The 22237-nt window shown below is 55.1% G+C and overlaps 2 protein-coding genes across 5 annotated transcripts; one reads left to right on the forward strand and one right to left on the reverse strand.

The window, feature by feature from the left end:
• Positions 1-220: 220 nt before the first annotated feature.
• LOC133343538 (uncharacterized) lies at positions 221-7795 on the reverse strand. 4 transcript variants are annotated; one of them, XM_061553213.1, is made up of 9 exons: positions 7711-7795; positions 7066-7114; positions 6507-6541; positions 5548-5656; positions 4981-5091; positions 4368-4557; positions 3688-3878; positions 2778-2916; positions 221-2059 (listed from the first exon to the last, which is right to left on the reverse strand). In XM_061553213.1, the coding sequence occupies exons 2-9, from the start codon at positions 7100-7102 to the stop codon at positions 1906-1908; spliced, it is 966 nt and encodes a 321-aa protein (XP_061409197.1). In that variant the 5' UTR covers positions 7103-7114; positions 7711-7795; the 3' UTR covers positions 221-1905. The 4 variants fall into 4 exon arrangements, with proteins under 4 accessions (XP_061409197.1, XP_061409199.1, XP_061409198.1 ...); XM_061553215.1 differs by lacking the exon at positions 7711-7795 and having other exon boundaries at positions 221-503; positions 1871-2059; positions 7066-7704; XM_061553214.1 differs by lacking the exon at positions 7711-7795 and having other exon boundaries at positions 221-539; positions 1871-2059; positions 7066-7704.
• An 875-nt stretch (positions 7796-8670) lies between these two features.
• DDX56 (DEAD-box helicase 56) lies at positions 8671-22018 on the forward strand. Its single transcript, XM_061553218.1, has 14 exons — positions 8671-8890; positions 11178-11339; positions 11731-11885; positions 12057-12227; positions 12653-12743; positions 14393-14634; positions 15478-15639; positions 17551-17664; positions 18343-18434; positions 18824-18900; positions 19572-19661; positions 20118-20223; positions 21219-21313; positions 21743-22018. Exons 1-14 carry the CDS (start codon positions 8831-8833, stop codon positions 21791-21793), a joined length of 1668 nt encoding a protein of 555 aa, XP_061409202.1. The 5' UTR covers positions 8671-8830; the 3' UTR covers positions 21794-22018.
• The last annotated feature ends 219 nt before the right edge of the window (positions 22019-22237 follow it).

The raw sequence follows: 22237 nt of genomic DNA on the forward strand, positions 1-22237 counted from the left end.
CGTGTATGTTATATTCACATGAACGACACAAATGAATTTGAACCTGTGTTGTGTTGTGCCCTTCTTGAGTGTAACTGTGCATTTGAACGATTCATAAAATATTGTTTACGACATTTTTTTTACCGAAATTCTCGAATGGCAAGACAATCGTTTGCTCGTCTCGTGGACGGCGCTGGCGCCCGCCAACAGCGCACGGAGGACCACGCACGCGAGGCTCGAGTCACGACGGATTTCGGGATTTTATTCAAAGCTAACAAAACACAGCGACGACACAAAAGCTCCAGGCGCTTATTTCACACTCCGCAGCAGCAGCAGCAGAGCACGGGAGCGTGCTGCGGCACTCCTCATACGCCGCTGCCGCCGTTCTCTAAAAGAACGCCGCACCACATCCGCGGCCTTCGGCAGTGGCGGCAGCAGCGGCAGTCTGGCCAGCAGCGTCCACGGTGGCGCGTGCGACGAGAGTTGGTCCACCCGGCGCGCAGCTTGTGAATGGACCGGGCCGACTGTGGAACAGGCGGATCGAGTGGATGACGATGGCGCTATGGAATAGATTGGTAGACTGTGCTACTTGTGAGTGAACAGGACAGTCGCTTGTCGATGAAGACCAGTTGACGGTGGAATTTGTGCACCAACCCAAATGCAATGAGCGATAACTTATTGGCGTCCTATTGGCTGGAGAAAGTGGCGTCACTTCACAGCACCAAGAGGCGGTTTTACGAGCTTGCGAACGCTCATCGTATTGAGCTCAAACACGTCGAATTATTCAACGTTTGCTATCGTTGTTCCGCACTGAAACTGTATAAAGTACTTTGCATCCCAGGCCTCCTTTGTAAAAAACAGACTTCCGTCTCAACATGCGAAGGAACCTGGTTACAAATAAAATTCACGCGAACGATCGCTTACGACAGAGGTCCCCCGCACCGACTGACTGCGTGCTCCTCCGTCACACAAAGCGCACGCACAGCGGCGCGACGGCACCGGCGACACAACTGAAAACACGGTGCCACGGGTCGGACTTCTTTTTTTTTTCCCCAAAAACCTGACTGCATGATTAGCTTTACGAAAACTTCATTAAAACGCATTTAGGAAAACGTAAATCCACATAAACGAAATAAAACACGGGAGGAAGCCCTGTGCGTGGTTGTATATCTGGCACAGGGACCTGTGTAGAGCACCGTGAGCGCTGGGAGGGGGGCGGGAGGGGGGCGGGAGGGGGGCGGGGCGGGAGGGGGGCTAGCCCGCGCGGCGACAGGGAACAGCAGCGCCCGGCCTCGCATGTGGAGTTGGTGGGGGCCTCCAACGGAGCCGAAAACATAACCGGGAAATGAGAAAGTGACAGCACCTCGCTGGCCAACCTGCGGCCTCCGACCGACGAGGCCTACGCGCAAGCAATTCCGTCGTCTATGACAGAACCTTTCTGTAGAATTAGTTCATGCGGCCGGGTGGCTTACAGCCATCGACTCTCAATCCCCCCCACAACCAGGATTTGCGAGTTCAAATCCTGGTTAAGGTGGGAGGGGTTAGATTCAAATCATCAGCCCTATTCAGCTTGTAAACAAAGTAGCACTTTGTTAAAGGGGGGTACTTTAATAAGTACCACTCTGTAAACATGGGTATCAATGAAAGTGGACCGTGATCATCTTGAAAAGCTGGCTCTGATCAGGACGATGTGGAATTTCAAGCCACGAGCGCCCCTAACGCTTGTGTGAGCAGGGAGACGACATCCCGACTTCACTCCGGCTATCACTACTGGCCCACGCGTTACTCCGACACGGCGAGGATTCACAGCGAGGTGGCTGGGGGCCGTCAAGCGTGGGAGGGGGTGCATGAAGGGGTGCGTGGGAGGAAGTGCGGGGGGAGGGTGAGGCACCAGGCTGTGTGGGGCAACGTCACTCTCAATCGCTCTCAGTTGCTGCTCAGGTGCTCGATCTCCTCCTCGGCCAGCGTCTTGAGGAGCTTGATGAAGGCCTTGAACATGCCGGGCCCCAGGCCGTGAGTCACCTGGTTGAAGCGGGAGCCGCGCTGCTGGATGATGTAGCTGTACTCGTCCAGCATGGTGCTGCGTTTGCGGCGGCAGGCAGGGGAGGGGTGCACACGTGACGGGTTAAACAGGCGCGGCCAGACCGAGCCAGACCGAGCCACACGTCGCCGCATTTCAGGCGACGACACCTCACAAAGGCAAACACGCACGGGGAGTGGGACACTAAGTCACTTTGCGATAGAATAAAACATTTTCAACCGATATCTGTTGGAACGATTGCCACGGTGACCTCGAGTTTCGAAAGATGTGGTTGCTTTTCAACCACATAGCAGGGGGGGGGGGGGGGGGGGATTGCTTTGTATGTATATATGAACAGAATATTTATTTATCCTGGAAAAACACGATGAGCTGTGAAACACTTTTTCAGAGATGTCCAGTAGGGTGGGTCAGAAAGTTACAACAATAAATACAAAAAAACGATAGGAGTGCAAAGAATAGGAAAGGTAATGAAATCACTAAAATAAATTCCCTAAAACTCAACAATTTTTATGTTACCAGGTAAGGCCCACTGAGCTATTAGTTTCATTTCAGAAGCAACCTTGCCACAAATGATAACTCAACGAAGTATGTTCAAGTTCTTTCGCACCGTACGTAGACAACCGTGTTAATCGGTGGTGCGGTTTTCCTCGGACAGGGCGGTCCCGTCCATCAGAGCACATGACAGCTGAGCGTGCTGTCCAATCACCAGCGGCGAGGCTAATATTCCCATGGGCAAACAGGCAGGTGGTGCTCTTACACGGTGCTCTGCAGCTGCGATAACCGCACGACGGTGCCGTCTCCGTGCAGGTCCTGCGCATGTGTGGACACGATGAGCTTGCGCGGGACGTACTGCGCAATCAGGAACTGCATGTCCTCCACCAGGTCCTTCACCTCCCCTACGACCGGTAAAAGCGGCAGTAGTGGCAGCGGCTGCAGCAGCAGGGCACGGGGCTCCAGCAAAGCATCGCAAACGCGGCGAGGGAACCAGCGCTCTCCGAGACGGTCGCAGTGATCACCGCAGGGTGGTCGGACGGCCGTGCCAAGTGCGGACCACACAGAGGGTATCCGAGCTCCCCACAGGCCAAGCCATGGGAGAGAACTCGATGAATGATTTTATTTATTCTAATGCTTCCTTACGCAGGAAATCACGATTCTCATGACTCTTTTTCAGGAGGCTCCTGCCAAGTTGTTGCAGGAGGGGGTGATTGATTTGCCAAGTATAATCCCAATTGAGTAACAACACTTTCCGTGTATTTTTTCTAACTTGGCGAACTTGGACCATGATGCTGGTACACATTGGCCTGCTCTTGCGAATGACGTCACGGGATCTTTAACGTTCACAGACGGTGCCTATTAGGGTTATTACACACCGCAGTATGTATGTTCAAATTCTTTCGCACCGTATGAGGCCACCCGTGCTAATCGGAAGTGCGGTGGAAGGACAACAAACTAAACACAACCACGACTTCTAAAGAAATTAGTTTTCAATTCATAATAAACAAAAGATATATATTATAATCAAGGCAGCCTCCAGGTTCGAACCGTGAACCTTTCAAGAAGCGGCTATCACGGCTGCCGCTGGGCCGTGGCGAGAGCGGCATAACGGACAGCCGAGCTGCCACGCGGACCATGTGGCCACGCGGCCACGCGGCCACGTGTCCCCGTACCCTCGCAGAGCTTGGTGAGCGTGGTGACCACGCCGGAGCGCGAGTTTATGGGGAGGCCTTTGTCCTGCAGCTCGGCGCGCACCACGGCCAGCGCCGTTTTGCTGTTGCGCAGGTACGAGTTGACGCAGTACGGGGAGAGGCGCTCCGGCGACACCGACCGCCTGTTGATTTCCGCCCACGTCACGTCGTACCTGCAAAATCACGCCACACACGGACACTCGCCTCTCACCGTTTGTAAACTAACAAACGTGCATTTCTACTCGCACGAGCAGTATAGCAGCGTAACCAATCAGAAATCTGGGCCCTCTACACCAGTGATTCTCCACTCCGGTGCATGCGACCGCCATCCCCCGCCCAGCCCCTCCCGCCAACCTACGGTTCACACTGCATGCCCCTGGTTAATAATCACGGTGAGCTGGCCTATTAACCAAAGATTTCCAGTGGAAGGTGTCTGCACAGGCAGACTCTGGACTGGTTTGGGCTTTCTGAGTTTCATCAGTAAATGAGGCCTTCTGTATGTATGTAGAACGTCTTTTGCAGTGTACATAGACAACCATGCTAATCGCTACTGCGTTTTATGATGTCATTTGAAAGAAGAAGATGTAGAGCCCCAATTGTGACTCATCTGAGCCCTGTACCCCCCCCCACCCCCAACACCACCCCCCACGGCCACCGCTCACTTCTTCTGTGGCTTCCCCTGCGAGATGTGCAGGAGGCTGTGCACCGACGCGCACACCCCCGGCGGCGCGGCGGCCTCCTCGGCCTCGGGCTGCGCCGGGGACTGGCGGGGGTTCGACGCCTCGGCCAGCGGGACGAACGGGAGGTTGTCGGCCCAGCTCACCGCGGCCGACGAGGGTCCGGCCACCACTGCTGCGCTCACGACCGCACCGGCGGGAGACAGAAGAATAAAGACATGGAGAGGGGGAGGGAGAGGGCAGACAGGAGGAGGCAGACACAGACAGAGGCATGGGGGGACAGATAGAGACACAAAGGGAGACAGAAAGAGGGACAAGAGAAGAAATGGAGGGGAACAGACACACAAAGGGGGACCGATAGACACAGGTAGACAGACCGAGCCAAACACAGAGAGACTTCATAGTTTGTTGAAAAATACATTTAACAAATATTTGGCTTCAAATTTAAATAGCTAATTAGGTATTGGATAATTGACCGAATTAGTAATCAGGGCAATTCAGTGCACCCCTAGCAAAAATACATTCACGAATCAACCTGTGGCTCAAACGTTCACGGACAAGCGGAGGAGACGGTGGTTATATCCTCCCCGTCGCTCACCTCCGGGCAGCGAGAGCGAGGCGTTAGCCAAGGCCATGTTGTGGTTCCCATGGTAGGCAAACTGTGCCGCCTCCTCCTTGATGGACATGAACCTCTTTGAGGGCGACTGGGCTGTGGAACACACGAGGCGCGTTAACAACTAGACGTGTTAACTAGACGTGTTAACTAGGCGTGCAAGGAAGCTTCGATTCATCAGTTAATGAAGACGCTTAAAGCTTGTGATGCATGCCTTTTACTGCACACGCAAACCATCAATGAATCGCAAATTATGCAAACGATAAGCTTGCGTTACATTTAGGCTAATGGGGTTAACACATCGACACAAACAAGACAGAGTAAATGGGAAACAATACGGGATCAAGCGGCGATCACGAATTGTGACAATTCGTGAAACTTGCTGTGGGGCGATGACGCTTAACATGTCTAGTATTCACAGAAATCAAACAAATAAACATGTGATCACCTTTTCTCTCCTATACTTCGCTACCGAGCGCTATAATGGAATAATGCGTTTGCACCCCTGGTCTATGCTCTCTCTCCGAGTCTCCCTCTACCCAAGTCGCTCACCTTTAGTCTCCCCGCACTTGAGACAGAAGCACTTCCCCTCGGCCCCGACCACCACATCGCCCGCACCCTCCCAGCACTTGTCACAGATCACCACGTTCACCGCGCCATCCTGTGGGGCACAGGGAGCCACCGCTTAGTCCAGAGCTCACTGTTGTCAGCGTGCGCCACATGCTTGTACATGCACAAACACAATCACACCCAAACCTCCGATTAGCATGGTTAGCTACGTACGGTACGAAAGAAGTTCCACATACATACATCATCACACAAACATGTTTGCAGTGCAGCGCATAATCACCTCGTGTTAAAACTAAACTATTTATATTTTATCAGCTAAGGCCCACTGAGCTATGCAGCTCTTTTCATGAAGCGACCTGGCCACAAATGTTAGCTCAACGAAGTGGCTTATCACGTGGAAATGTTATAGCAGCCAAATACTCTAAAACGCGTGTTTCTAAACGCAGAGGAAAAAACCAGAACCCGGAGAAAAAACCAAAACCCCGATGAAAAATCCACACGACCACGGAAAGAGAATGTAAACTACATATATACGGGCTGTCAGGGTTGTGATCGAACTCACGACCTCCTGTATACCAGGCGAGGTAGTTAACATCTCGCAGAAAGAGCCGTTACGGAACGGCTCCTGACATCTCTTTCGCGTGACCTCTCCCGCACTCGAACGGCACCACTTTGCCAGCCAGCCCTGCTAGAAAGAAAGAAATGTTCGTCTCCCGAAGGTCACACCGACCGATATTCTTCACTCGCAGCTGATATGTGGTGAGACCAAGTGGTTCACTGCCGTTGCTTCCTACTCCAACAACGAGTATGGGAGTTATTTACACCCATAAGCCAACAGTGAACACATTCCACATTCATATATGACTGAGGAGAGTGAGTCCACGTGGAAAACGTGAGATATTTAGTACCAGTTTGTACCCAAGTGAGAAAAGTGAAATTACCGCTTGTCCCGAGCTCCCTTCTCTGCTGTCCCCTCCTGAGACACACACACACAGACACACACATACAGACAGTCAGACTACAATACAAAGATCACCCGTACAGCCTTTACAGATTGTTTGGTCGAGGGGGATTAGCGAGCACCTATTAAAGTGAACACCAGCACACGAGTAGGGGGGGGGGGTGGCGTGTTCCATGCCCGGCCGCCTTCGTCTCCCCACAGCTCATGTTCACACACCGCAACAGGTACTCATTTTAGGTTCAGCCGACCTAGGGGAAACCTGGTGCGCATTTAGTTAGTCCACCACTGCAAGCCATGGCTTGTACCAGGCTAGGTGCACTTCCGAGTCCCCATCCATCCCCACGTATCTCGTATGGCTACGTCTTGGTCATCAACACGCTCCAGTGGTGAACATGCAGTTTGCCGATGTCCACGGTGCGTATCCAGACCAAAAAACACACCAATGAGTCTCGAGACTCGTTTTGGGGAGGGTTCTGCCCTGCAACGTTTGGCCACGAATGAATGAGCCCGCCACTCTCTCGCTCTCCTTGCCCACTCACCGGGGAGCATGGCGCTCGCCTTCCTCTTCTGCCTCATCCTGACGACGACCTACGGCGCCAGGGGACACAGAAGGAGAAGAGACCGTGGGTCAGCCGGGTCACCCACCTTGCAGCTTGCCATGGAGCATCGCGGCGCCAATAGAGCGGCCCCCCCCCCCCTGGATCAGAGACCCCGAGCGGGGAGACGTGGTGGACCGGGCAGGGAGACGTGGTGGACAGGCCTCTGAGGACTCAAGAGGAGGAGGACCCAGGCCGTGAGAGCGGCACCCCGAGACCCAAACCCTCGACTCACGACCCGGACCCGCGAGGCACAGAGGAGGCCGGTCCCGAGACACCGAGACACGGAGACCAAAGGGCGCTCCGAGCGATGGGCACCGAGACCCCTTTAGCGTGAGACGCAGCCTCATGGACCCTGCACCCGGGCCGCGGGAGAGCCTCAGACCCGGGCCGTGACGCCCACAGACCCCGCGCTCGCCACCCATCGCCCAGGCCTCGCCCTCTTCGCTGCGCGCGGTTCCCGTGGGCGCGAGGCCGCCGCGAGGCCGCCGCGGGAGGCGGGGAGGGGGCGGCTCGGCTCCCCGAGCTCTCGCCGCTCCTTCCCCCCCCGCAGCCCGCGGGACGTGGCCCGCCCGCCGCTGGACCCACCGCGCCGCTTCTGCCCTCGGAGCGGCTTCGCCAGGCAAAGCTTCGCGCGCGCCGCGGCAGCCTCCGTGCGTCGTGACGTCACCGCGGCCTCCGTGCGTCGTGACGTCACCGCGGCCTCCGTGCGTCGTGACGTCACCGCGCCTCTCGCCAACCCCCCCCCCTCTTTGTCCTCAACGAGCGCTGGGGAAGCGGGTGGGGGGCGGTTCATGACGTCATCGCGTCGCTGTGCGCGGTGACGTCGGCAGAGGGGAATGCTCACGCGGGATTTTGCGTCATCTCGGGCAATTGTGGTGACGTCACGCGGTAAATTCATATTTTGACGTCATCACTCCACCGTGTCCTCGTCTGTTTTGTAGTACTGTAACTAAGTTATTTGTACTGTAGTGTGCACCAGAGGTGTGGACTCGAGTCATGTGACTTGGACTCGAGTCAGACTCGAGTCATGATTTTGATGACTTGAGACTCGACTTGGACTTGCATAACAATGACTTTGTCCCACCTCTGGTGTGCACTATACCCTAATGTAAAAGAGTAGGCCAAATACACTTCATAGGGGAGGGGGGGGCTCATTCGCGCAAGGTGGAGGCCCTTTCAGCAGTGGCGTGAGCAGGCAATGGCGGACAGGGCTGGGCCTTTATCTTTACTCTTTCTGGGACAACCAAGGCTCAAGCATTCGTAAATGTTGCTTTATAAACTGCAAACACGTTTATGCAGTTTCCGCGCTGCGGCTTCAGCCACCGTATACACAGGACATTTTAATAATTTTTTAGCGCCGTGACGTCACCACGCGAGCGAATTAATGATGTCACCGAGCGAAGTAGATTATGTGACGTCATCACGCCCCCGAAAGCTCTGGGCAGACCATGACGTCATCGCGTACGACGAGATTTGGAATCATGCGTGCGGGAATTCTTGCAACGTCATCACGCACGATGAGGTCACGGGTTGATGACATCATCACGCACAGCTCGGACACACGTGGTGGTGGTTGGGGGTGCGAGTGGAAAATCTCGCGCCGCTCGCGTTCGGCAGGAGCCGGACTCTGCCTCTCGACGCCCGGGCCCCATCCCCAGCTCAGCGCGGCGGCGGCGGAGGAGGCAGCAGCAGCAGCAGAGGAGCCATGGCGGAGACCGCGAGGCTGCAGTTCCACGAAATGGGGCTTGACGACCGCATCCTGAAGGTGCGCCGCGCCACGCCGAGTTCGACGAGCCTCGGGAAGGCCGCGGGGTCCCCCCCCCCCACGTGGAGCCACCGCGCCTCGGCTCGTGTCGAGCCGCGCGCCCTCGTGGCTGCGGGCGGGGAGCTCGCGCTGCGGGCCGCGTCTGCCGCGGTTCAGTGAAGGAGTCGGGGTCGCAGCCCGAGTGAAGGCGTGGATGGAGCGGCGGTGGCGTTGTTAGAAACGTGCCTTGAGAGTGTTTGGCTACTGCTTTACATTTACACGTGATAAGCCACTTCGTTGAGCTTATGTGTGGCCAGGACGCTTCTGAGAAAGAGTTATACAGTACAGCTCAGTGGGCCTTACCTGGTAATATAAAACATGTTTTAAGTGAGTACGCTGTGCTGTAAACCAAGGATAACGACAGTAGCGAGTGTTACCCGAGCCGGCCAGCGTGGTGAAGTATGGTCACACAAACCCTCACGACCCACACAGCGTGAGGAGGTCTTCATCCAGCAGTGGGCCGGTGTTTGATTTAATTGCCAGGGTCCGATTTCCAGCCGGATAATGAAGTCCGTGGGGAATCGAGTAGCCATCCAAACAGCCACGTGACGGTGGTCTGTGCGCCGAGAGTGATAGTGGAGCTTGCGCGTGTGGCTATGATTGTTGATACTGGCTGACGTGGTTAGCGCCAGGGTCTGGGTGCTGCTGTGGTGAGGGCTGGGGTCTGAGTGGCTGGTGTGGTTAGGGTTGGGGTCTGGGTGCTGGCGTGGTTAGCGCCAGGGTCTGGGTGGCTGGTGTGGTTAGCGCCAGGGTCTGGGTGGCTGGTGTGGTTAGCGCCAGGGTCTGGGTGGCTGGTGTGGTTAGCGCCAGGGTCTGGGTGGCTGGTGTGGTTAGCGCCAGGGTCTGGGTGCTGGTGTGGTTAGCGCCAGGGTCTGGGTGGCTGGTGTGGTTAGCGCCAGGGTCTGGGTGGCTGGTGTGGTTAGCGCCAGGGTCTGGGTGGCTGGTGTGGTTAGCGCCAGGGTCTGGGTGCTGGTGTGGTTAGGGTTGGGTGGCTGGTGTGTGGTTAGGGCGAGGGTCTGGTGTGGTGAGGGCTAGAGTCTGGTTGGCTGGTGTGGTCATGGTTGGCTATAGGATCTGGTTGGCTGGTGTGGTTAATAATAATTGACTTATTTATCCAAGAGAGTCGCACTTAATCGTAGGACTTTTTCAGAAGGATCCTGCATTGGGTTACAAATAATGACAAGTGTTTATACAAGTAGCAGAAAACGGTGCGAAAGAAGTTCAACATACATAGAGAAATTAGTTTTCAATCTACATTTACAAGTGCATAGCTCCAGTGGCTTCTTAATATTGGAAGGAAGTGCGTTCCAGACGGCCGCAGAAGCGCATCTGAAACCGTGTGATACGGTACCTTTCTTTGTTCGATGGCTAGCCAAAAGCTGCTGCAAGGATAACCGATGTTCGCATGATGGTTTATGCTCCTTGACGAGATCAGCAATGTATTGTCATTCATTTGTGGCAAGCACCTTGCGTGTAATGAGTGTGACCTTATAATGTATTCGTTCGGCAACCGGAGGTCAATGCAGCTCGGTGAGCACTGGACGGTCGGATCTTGCAGTGCCCATCACGACACGTCCCAGACAATTTTGTACAAGCAGCTTGGTAACGTTTTTGCCAGACGTCCCGTAGATTCGTGAGTTGCAATAATCGAGCTTTGTCAATACTCTCCTACACCGTGTTGGCAATGTCACAGCTCAATAGTATTCTTGGTTCTTTCGGTAAAGTCACGTAAAAGGGAAATATTAAAATAATATAAATTAAACATAATATAATAAAATTATCACGACGTTTCGGCCACAACACAAACAGAGCTGTCTTTCCGACAGCTCTGTTTTTTCACCCGAGGACGGCTGCTTGTGTTGTGGCCGAAACGTTGTGAGAATTTTATCATATTATGTTTAATTTTTATTATTTCATTATTTTCCTTCTACGTGACTTTACCGAAAGAACCAAGAATATGAATCCCTGCAGTCACGAAAGCTTTAAATCGAAGCTCAATAGTAGTCAAATGTATCGTAGAGCCCTGATATGGCATAGTGAGGGTTTGGCATGCTTGAAGAGGGCGAATGCTTGTGTCTGTTTGGCAAGTTTGTGCCACTCCCTATCAGTTTTCTTCCCACATTACCAAGTGTGGCCTGTTCACGTTGATTATCATTGCCTGCTTTTGGTGCTGGGGTGATGCATAAGAGGATGACCCATAGTCCCCTCCTCTTCCCCCACCCCCACCCCGACACCTCCAACCCCCTAGGCGGTGGCGAAGCTGGGCTGGGCGCAGCCGACCCTGATCCAGGAGCGAGCCATCCCGCTGGCGCTCGAGGGCAAGGACCTGCTGGCGCGGGCGCGCACAGGCTCCGGCAAGACGGCGGCATACGCCCTCCCACTCATCCAGCGCGTGCTCACCGCCAAGGAGGTGTGCGCCCGACACACACGATGCCCGGCACACGACGCCTTGCATCACGGGGTCGCCCCGCGCCACGGTGGCAGCCGCTCGCTGCCCACCCTGCTAACGTTCACCCTTCACGACTGACCCCATCGCTTCCGATACCGAGCCCTGCTGTTTCTAAACGGTCCTTCTCAGAGCCAAACCAACCATGCCATTTGTAATTTGTCGTAGACCCCAACCTCTTCTCCCCTCACCGCCTGTTCAACATTGGCCTCCAAGGATTGGCTCCCCCAATTTCGTAATCGTTCAAATGTTGCTGCTGTTTGTAGTTTTAGAGATCTCACAATCGCATTTGAGTGAACGATTGTGCCCCCGTGTCCCCCCGCCCCGCCCCCCCTCCCCCGTCTCCGGCTGGCAGGCGGTGTGCGAGCCGGCGGTGCGCGCGCTGGTGCTCGTCCCCACCAAGGAGCTGGGCCGGCAGGCGGCGCGCATGCTGGGTCAGCTGACGGCGTACTGCTCACGCGACGTGCGCGTGTGCGACGTGTCCGGGCAAGTGGAGCTCAGCGCGCAGAGGTGAGGGGCTCGCTCGTGACGAACAGGGCCGGGGCAGAGCCCGAGCAGCAGACGTGACGACGTTTGGCCCGTGACCTTGCGGTGTCGCCAAGCGTGGGTGTGTGCACGTAGCCGTCTCACCCAGGTTTTCCCCCCTCCCACCCACGTGACCCCGTGGACCCCCTGTGGCAGGCCCCTACTGATGGAGAAACCGGACGTGGTGGTGGGGACCCCGAGCCGCGTGCTCGGCCACCTGCAGCAGAAAAACCTGGCGCTGCGCGAATCGCTCGAGATGATCGTCATCGACGAGGCCGACCTCATCTTCTCCTTCGGCTTTGAGAACGACCTCAAGGTCCTCTTGGGGTCAGTTTCTCGAGCGCACGCACGCGTGAACACGCGCGCCACCCATGAACGCACACACAGGCATGTGGATGCACACCCACGGACACATGAATGTGTGCACACACAGGTGCACACAGACAAAGATTCCCCATTTAGACATGCAGGCTGTTGGGGCAGAGGTGCGGGGGAAAGACAACAAACGACCACACAAACGTGCGGGCGCACACAGACAATATTGTACATTGCTACGTATGGATGCGTACAAACAGACATGCACGCGGGTACATGGATGTGTGTGCAGTGGTGAATCGCCGCTGTAGCAGCTGACTTGCAGTAATTGACAGCAGTAGTAGGGAAATCGCAGCAGCGAATTCCTCCTGCAAAAAGTGAACGACTTTGAGCAGCAGTGACGAGACCCCGCCCCCCCGCCCCGTGTGTGCCCCCAGGCACCTGCCCAACATCTACCAAGCCTTCCTGATGTCGGCCACGCTCAGCGAGGACGTCAGCGCCCTCAAGAAGCTCATCCTGCACAACCCCGTGAGTTGCGCCGCCGCCGCCCCTGTTGACCGCCGCTGACCCTAAGCTAAACTAATTTTTATTTTACCAGGCAAGGCCCGCTGAGCTATGTAGCTCATTTTCAGAAGGAGCCAAATGCCCTAAATGCATGCTTCTAAATGTGGAGGGAAAAACAGGAGGACCCAGAGAAAAATCCTCACCACCACAGGGAGAACAAGCAAACTCCAAATATACATACTGTTGGGTCTTTTGGTCAAGTTGCGTAAATACAAAATAATAGATCACGACGTTTCGATCGCAACACAAGCAATCGTCTTCAGGTGAGAAAGGGCTGCTGAGACGAGGTCTTATATAGGCCTGAGAAGGGTGCATCAAGGTAGGTGGGTGGAGCTAGAGATGGTCCAACCACAGAGGCTGGAACAGTGGACACCCAGCCTGTCATCCTTTTCCACTTCCATGGTGAATTTGATGGCTGGATGTATGGAATTTATGTGGTTGAAGAATTGGTTCTAGTGCTAGAGGGCCATGTGGCCAGATCACGAACGTGTCATCTACGTATCTCTTCCACAAAGAAGGACGTAGGTTGGATGCCTGGATGGCATCTGTCTCAAAATTGTACATGAAAACACTCGCTACCACTGGCGATAAGGGAGACCCCATTGGGGTTCCTTCATCTTGTTTGTAGAATGTACCATTCCAGGTGAAGTAATTGTTGGTAAGACAGTGTCTCACCGGGGTTGTTGGACCACATCTTCAATGATTGCAATGGTGTCAGGCACAGGAACTTGGGTGAAAAGAGAGACCACATCGAAACTAACAAGCAAATCACCTGGAGATAGTAAGATGCCTTTAATTAGAGAAACCAAATGAGCTGAATTAAGTACAGCTGAGGTGGTCTTGCCAGTGAATGGAAACAGGGTCTCAGACAGAAATAGGGCCAGTTTGTCGGTGGGTGAGTCAATGGTGGAGACGATAGGATGGAGCGGGTGTGCCTTCTTTATGGATTTTTGGTAGGCCATAAACTCTGGGTGGTCTAGCAGCAGAGGGTTTTAGAGAGAGCCGCTTGGTTGGTTCGATTAAAGATGTCGTATCAGTGATGATATTGTTGGTTTTCGTAACCAGGCGGTTGGTAGAATCTCTTGATTTTGGTATAGCTGCCCTCATTGAGTAGGTCCTGAATACAGCAGCAGGCATTAGGGTCGGGATTGACTCCACAACCTCCTGTATGCCGGCCGAGCTAGTTAACATCTCGCCACCGTGGCGCCCTGACTGAACTTGGCCGACCCTGATTTACGCCGGATCATCCCGGATGACCCCTATTAACTCGTGTCTTCGTGGTCTTCCCACGTACAATTGAGGAGCTCGGGGTGTACCTAGCATGGCACGGAAGCCACGGGGACGTCCCCTCCACGGAGTGGTTAACGATTGAGGTTGAACGAGTCTCGTGACCTTTTTCACGAGGGTCCTGCCCCAGGAAGTTTCCATTTCATTTCCATTTTAACACGTGCGAGGAAACTGGGGAGGACCCGGAGAAAGCCTCCACATACAAAGGCGATAACACTCCCCTACTTGAGAACAGCATTGAGACTCAATATCTTTAGACGTCCACGGGGAACCGGGGCCCCAGTCACCAACGAGGCCTCACCGCATCGTCCCCCCCCCCCCCCCAGGTGACCCTCAAGCTGCAGGAGTCTCAGTTGCCCGACAGCGGCCAGCTGGCTCAGTACCACGTGAAGTGCGAGGAGGAGGACAAGTTCCTGCTGGTCTACACGCTCCTCAAGCTGGGGCTCGTGCGCGGCAAGACGCTCGTCTTCGTCAACGCCATCGAGCGCTGCTACCGCCTCAAGCTCTTCCTCGAGCAGTTCAGCCTCCCGGCCTGCGTGCTCAATTCCGAACTGCCCGTGCACTCCAGGTGGGCCATGCCGTGTGCCTCCGTGTCCCGCCGTGTCCCTCCGTGCCCCGCCGTGTCCCTCCGTGCACCTCTGTGCCTTGTCACCAGGCCCGGATTTAGGGTCGGGGAGGGTGGCGGGAACTTTTGTCCAGGGTCCGAAACTCATTTGCACCTCCGATTAGCACGGTTGGTTCCTTACGGTGCGAAAGAAGTTCAACATACATACATTCCCGAGGGGCCTACAAAAAAATATATATATAATTTATTCATTGGTGCTAACAAAACTGGAGCTGTTGATTAGTACTCTGGTTTTAACAAGGGCAATGTAAACAATGCTAACTTAATCAGTAGCTGTCCTAATTGCAGCAGTTTCCTGCATGGGGATATTAGAGAGTTAACTTTTTAAGGAAAATCTGTGGTATGGGAGGAAATTGGTGAACCGGCATCATAGGCACATGCCATCACTCGGATTGTTCTTGTCGGTTTAGAGTTACGGATGATCACATGATGCAAAGCATCAGAATACCGGTTAAGCAATCCTCGACCAGCGCCGAGACCGACATGGCGTGAGAAGGATTTTATTATTATTTCTTACCGAGTCTCACCGAGTCTCAAAACCCCTTTCAGGAGGGACCTTGCCCAGTTTTTTGCAGTAGGGGGCGATGATTGGGATGTTTGGTCATGAACAGTTCGCTCTCACCCAGCAGTGAACCAAGGTCTGTTGCCTCCGCTCTGTGTCTACACGTTGTGTGCGACGGGCTGTCGTGTAACCGATCGCGGCGCGCAATGTGGGCTGAACCTCCTCGCGAGCCTCTCCTGGTGACGACGCGCGGCTCAGACGCTCACCGCTACCGCGTTCCCCAGGTGCCACATCATCAGCCAGTTCAACCAGGGCTTCTACGACTACATCGTCGCGACGGACGAGCACTCGCTCACCGAGAACGCCAACCGCGAGCGGCCCTCGTCGGACGGGGAGGGAAAGAAGGAGGAGCCGTCCAAGAGCAGGAAGAGGAAAGCGGTGAAGAGGTGAGAAGAAGCAGCTGCCCCACACACACACACCAGCGTTCTCACTTCTCCCCCCTGCGTGACTCCCCACCGGCCCCCGCCGTGTAACCACAAATACCCTCACAACCCCATCCTGGATCTACAGTAGCAGACATCGGTGATTGGTTTTTTGGTTCACCTTTTGCCTGCCATAGGACCCCATGGATTCGACTTAACTTTAACATTTTTATTAACTGTATGTTTACATTATGCACGCGGGTGCCAATTTCGACCAATCGGAGCGCTCGTAAGTGGGCTGAGCCATGCCTCAGCCAATCAGCGATGCCCATTTATGAGCGTTTAGACCTCAACTCGCTTTGTTTACTCTTTGGTTATTTTGGTAAAGTCACGTAGAAAGAAAATAAATTAAATAATAGAGTATGACGTTTTGATTGCAACACAAGCAACCGTCATCAGGGAGAACAAAATTTGAGAGAGACAAAACACAGACACGGAGACACACAGACAGACACACAAGCAGAGAGAGACAACACAGACACACAGAGAGAGACGCACAACACAGACACACAGAGACCCAATGCCTCTGTGTCGAGGCCTTAAATATAGAGAGAGGTGAGTCTGCTGGAGCAGAGAAATTAGCTTGTCACTGAAAGACTCAACAAGACTGGTACATTTTAAAGATTGTTGTGTGGAAATCCACCCCGAAGTGACCGAGGGAGAGAAAGTGTGAATGGAGCTATGAGAGCCTGGTAAATTTTAGAGAAATAGGCAGTTTGAGAACTAAATTTAGCACATTTTTTGGAAATGTAATGCAGTGCAACACAGAGAGTCGGCTAACACACAGCTAACGCATAGCCTGGTTGATTACGATCTCCAAAGAGTGAAATTTGACAAACAGATACACAGAGAGATGTGTGGAAATCCAACCCGAAGCGGCCGGGGGAGAGAAAGAGTGAATGGACCTATGAGATCCTGGTAACAAAAATAAATTCTACCTGATGACGGTTGCTTGTGTTGCAATCGAAACGTCGTATTCTATTATTTAATTTATTTCCTTTCTACGTGACTTTACCGAAAGAACCAAAGAGTAATTATTGCAGTCATGAAAGCTTCAAATCAAGTCTGGCTTTGTTTACATTGTGTTTTCTGTTTTGGCAGTGGGAACAGCTCTCTTGCACACTCGGAGTGATTTTTACTTTTTTTCTACTTATAAGTGAATTATATTTTTAGTTATTTCGGTTTACAGTACTTTTCGTGGAACGGGTACAAAATTTAAAACGTTTGAAATCCTCCCTGGCTTTTCCCCTGCCTATCTCGCCTCTCCACTCTCATCCCACTCTACTCCTCACGCATCCCTCCGCTCCGGCAAATGAGGCTTCCAGTCAAAACCCCCGGTTAACCTGCGCTTGAGTGGGAGGTCGCTCATTCTGCTCTGCTGCCCTCGGGGTCTGAAAATCCCTTCCCCCAGCCGTCCATCCTGTGAACTCCCCTGTTAAAGTCCAAATTCAAGATATTTATCATCTCGACTGACTATGAGTGACAGCCTCTGTCTCTCTGACTGCTTCTCGCTCTCACTCTTTGAAGTCAATGTCTTCTGTTTCTCTACAGCCATTCGTGATGCAGTCAATTATTAGACTATATGTAAACCAAATTGCATTATGTTGTATGAGCCCTCAGAGAATCATAGGCTCACATAGAGACCAATAGACTCGCATAGAGACAAACAGACTTACACAGAGACCCACGTAGAATCCAACCCTGATACCTTTTCAAGTCCAGGATCAAGACCGCACTAACTTGACTGCCCCTCTCTATAAAATAAAAATGTTTCCGTACAGCATCTCCAGACGCCGTTGCGTCTCGACTCCGCTGCGTAAGTCGACGTCGCGTGGGAACTGTGCGGTCTCTCATTGTCGCCATGTGCTCGTGCAGGGGTAAGGACAAGGAGTACAGCGTGGCCCGGGGCATCGACTTCCAGAACGTGTCCAACGTCATCAACTTTGACTTCCCGCCCACAGTGGAGGCGTACATCCACCGCGTGGGCCGGTGAGTCGGGCGATGGAGTTGTGTATGTGTGTATGTGTGTGTATGTGTGTGTATGTGTGTGTATGTGTGCGGGAAGCGGTAGTGTAGTGGTTCGCGCGCTGCGCTGCGAACCCGGCGACCCAAGTTCAATTCCCGCTCACGGTCAACACCAGTGACGATTTTCTGAACCGGTCCTGGGCCTCCCCTAGGTCGACTCAGCCTCAAATGAGTACCTGGTGCGGTGTGTAAACATCGCCACGGGGGAGACAAAGGCGGTCGGGCGTGGTGCTGGCCACCCACCCCCTCGTGTACCGTATCGGCCTATATAGGTGCTCGCTAACAGCACTTTCCCCTACAGTCTGTTAAGGCTATACGGGGGATCTTTGTGTATGTGTGGGGAGCGGTAGTGTAGCAGTTAGCGCGCTGCGCGATGAACCCGGCAACCCGGGTTCGATTCTCATTCACGGCCAATACTTAGTCTCTTGAGGCTATACGGGGGATCTTTGTGTATGTGTGCATGCCTCGTTGAGAACACGCTGCAGGAATCCACGTCGTGCTGCATACCAAGTACGCGGCGCCTCGCCAACCTCCCCTCGACTTCCCCTCGACCTCCCCTCGACCTCCCCCGACTTCCCCTCGACCTCCCCTCGACCTCCCCTCCATCTCGCACTGATCTCGATATTTTGATGGTGCTGTCAGGACGGCACGGGCCGACAACCAGGGCACGGCACTCACGTTCGTCAACCACAAGGAGATGTCGCTGCTGCAGGAGGTGGAGACGATCCTAGCAGGTCAGTTGCCTGTGTCCACCACCCCCTACTCCCCTCCCCCACACATCCATCTCGTACAACAGATTCACCCACCTGCTTCTGCCCTAACCCTGTCACCCACCCCACCTTGGGTCGAGAACTTCAGTGATCACACGCAGTGCAGACTGTTACCCCACTTCCCATCCTCTGGTGGTCCCTCGACTCTGGACACGGAAAGTCACGTCATTGGAGCAGCGAGCGGCCACCCATAATCACAATCGTTATTTTATATTCACCCAAGGCGGTTTCGGAGTGTCAAGATTTCACGTTGAGGATGTCTTTTGTTCGGGAACATTTTTGGTCCGATGGTGTCTCGTGTTTCTGTGAGAACCGCGAGCCGACAGCGCCCGTGTCTCCCGCTGCCGTTGCAGGAGACAAAGAGAGCGCGGCTCTGAAGCCCTACCAGTTCCGCATGGCGGAGATCGAGGGCTTCCGCTACCGCTGCACGGTGTGTAAGCCTCCGCTCGGGGCCCCTCGCTCTCCCGCGGCCACGCTCGGCCCTCGCGCGACCCCCCCGGCTCTCTCGCCACAAAGGTGGCAGCTGCGGCGCCACGAGCTTCCCGTGTGAACCGCGCGAACACTGACGGCAGTCGTGTTGTGTGTGTAAAGTGGTAGTGTAGCAGTCGTGTTGTGTGTGTGTGTGGAGTGGTAGTGTAGCAGTCGTGTTGTGTGTGTGGAGTGGTAGTGTAACAGTCGGCGCGCCCGTGCTACGAACCCGGCGACCCGAGTTCGATTACCGCTCACGGCCAACACCAGTGACGATTATATTATCTGAACCGTTCATGGGCTTTCGCGAGGTCGACTCAACGTCAAACAAGTACCTGGTGCGACGTGTAAACATCGCCACTCGGCAGCCAAAGGCGGCCGGGCGTGATGCTGGCTACTAACCCCCTCGTGTGCCATGCCGGCCTTCGTAGGTGCTCCCTATAACAGCACTTGCTCCAACAGACTGTTAAGGCTATACGGGGGGGGGGGGGGCCTTTGTCTTTGTGTGCGCATGTAGAGGGCCGTGCATGCTTCTGGCCACCCACCCCTTTCGTGTGCCGTGCCGGCCTTCATAGGTGCTCGCTGACACCTATGACAGCACAGTCTGTTGAAGGGGGATCTTTGTCTTTGCAGGACGCCATGCACTCCGTCACTAAGCAGGCCATCAAGGAGGCGCGTCTGAAGGAGATCAAGCAGGAGTTGCTCAACTCCGACAAGCTCAAGGTGCCGCCCGCGATTCCATCACTCGTGCCGCCACAAGCTCCGGCGTGTCGCCCGCTCGGGGTGGAGGGGAAGCCCCTGGGGGCTTAGCGCCAGGCTCGGGGTGTCTGTACACCTGGCGGCCTCGTCCAAGACCTCGTGGTAGAGCAGAGAAATTGGAGTTTAGTGACTTAGTGAAGGCTTGGAGGTTGTGTGGAGGCCTAAGGATTTAGTCGTGGAGGCCTTGGCCTATGAGCACGAATGCAACGTGTGTACATGTCACGTGTGTCAGCGCATACATTGTGTGTACGTGTCGTGCGTGCGCGTACATGAGCGTCACGCATGTGCTTAAGTGAGCGTGATCTCACGCGTGTGTGCATGTGAGTGTTAATCGTGCGCTTACGGGCGCGCTAAGCGTTTGCGTACGTGACCATCACACGTGTGTGTGTGTGTGTGCTCACGCACGCCTCCTGTGTCCAGACGTACTTTGAGGACAACCCGCGCGACCTGCAGCTGCTGCGGCATGACCGGGCGCTGCACCCGGCCGTCGTGAAGCCGCACATGAGGAACGTCCCCGACTACCTCAGTGAGTTCCCCCCGCCGGGCGCAGGCGGCGACCATCGAGGAGCGCGCAGGCGGTGCAACCGTGCCCGCCCTCCCCGCCCCCCCCCACCCCGGCGCTGTCCGCACGGCGCCCCGGGAGCGGGGAGCGCGCGGTGGCCCGGGCCCACCGGGGGGCGCTGTCGCCCGAGCCTCTGTCGTCGCCGCACAGCCTGCGCCGCCGTCTGGATCGCGAGCGCTCGGCGGGTCGGCAGTTTGGCCAATGGCCGTACTGCAGGGATCGGATTCGCTGGACGCGTGCTCGTTTGCATCGTCTCGTTGGTATTGTTTCTTGCTCCTCCCCGCTCGCCTCGTGCGGTTTTACTCGCTGATTTTGCAGCGTTATGAACATGGAGGAGCGCGCAGGCGGTGCAACCGCGCCCGGCCTCCCCTTCGTGACTGCAGGAATTCATATTCTTTGGGTCTTTCGGTAAAGTCACATAGCTAGGTTCCAAGGAAATAGCAAAATAACAACAAACTACAACGTTTCAACACAAGCGGTCCTGATGACGACCGCTTGTGTTGCGATCGAAACGTCGTAGTTTTTTGTTATTTTCTTTGAACCAATCTACGTGACTTTACCGAAATACCCAAAGAATATCGTTCGCATTCCTCTATTTAGCACGGTTGGCTACGCACGGTGTGACATTATTTCAATGTTCATACATACATGTACTGCTCAGTAGGGATTGATGCTAATCTACCACTGGTGGAAATTCCACATTATTATGGTAGAGGCAGGTTTGTACATAGTGCTGCTACCTCTTGTGATCTCTGGTACTTAACCAACACGAGAAGGCTCATGGGCTGAAGTTGACCCTAGCCAGGATTTGACCTCGCGACCTTCCGATCGCGAGAGCCGCTTGCTTCGACCACCGGGTGGCAGCACGTGGCCTCGCGTCTCCGCGGTCGTGGAACCGCGTGGATTTGAACTCCCCCAAAACGCTTTCTCCCCTCGCCTCCGCCCCTCCCGCTCCCCAGTCCCGCCCACGCTGAAGCAGATTGCGCGGCCCACGCGGGGAAGCAGGAAGCGGTACACGCCTGGCCCGAGCACGACCACCACCAGAAGACCCAAGGTGAGCGCGCACGCGTGCGGCGACAACGTGGCTACCGAGCATCGGGCGTCCACGCGCCGGAGGGAGTACTACGAAGAGGGGGGGCGGGGGAGGTGGGGGCGACGAAGGCAGCGGTGGCCCAGGGCGGTGGCCGACGGCCGGGACTCGGGAGGGGTAGCGGCCACATCGGTTTGCGCGGTCGGGCGTCCGTGACCCCGTCACTCGAGCCGCATGAGCGGAACGCGCCATTGGCACCTGGAGCCGTGACGAGGGAGGGGAACGGCGATAACATGAGGGGGGAGCGGGCATTGGGGGGGAGGGGTGGTGGAGTGCGGTGGGGTGGCACCCATTTGATTCCTCGCACCGGGGCCCATGCCGACTGCGCTCCGCCACGGGTCGAAGGGATTTCGTGGGTGTTGAGCGAGCGGCGTGGCGCGGTGTGCGTTGCAGAGGCAGCAGCAAGACCCGCTCAAGACCTTCAAGTTCGCGGACAAGGAGTAGGCGCGGGGGGCAAGATCCTGAGCGGGCGGGCGCATGAAACGACTCCCTCCCCCGTGCTCCGTCTGTCCGGGGGAGGAGCAGAAACCATCGCCACCTCGCTCTCTTCCCCGCTTCACCATCGCTGTGCCCGGACGTTGCCTTGTTCATCAGGGAGGCGTCAAACTTGTACATTCGTTGGTTTTCGGGGTGTTTAGTTTTTTTTAATAAACATCAGCGTACAGATAATTTACCAAACGACTGCGCGTGCACAAAACAAAACTGTCGCAAAAAGCCCCAAGCCGCGTCGGGGTTTTCTGAGCTCCACGGGGAAGTGCCGTCGCTGCCCTGCTCACGACGCGGTCGCCCCGGCGCAACAGCCCGAGCTCAGCCTGCGATGGATCTCCCCCCCCCCCCCCCCCCCCCCCCCGAGTCCTCCACAGCGGTGGGGACGGCTCCAGCCGGTCT

The sequence above is a fragment of the Lethenteron reissneri genome, chromosome 17, assembly GCF_015708825.2.
Source record: "Lethenteron reissneri isolate LAM-NWPU_2019-01 chromosome 17, ASM1570882v1, whole genome shotgun sequence".
Classification (NCBI taxonomy): Eukaryota; Metazoa; Chordata; class Hyperoartia; order Petromyzontiformes; family Petromyzontidae; genus Lethenteron; species Lethenteron reissneri.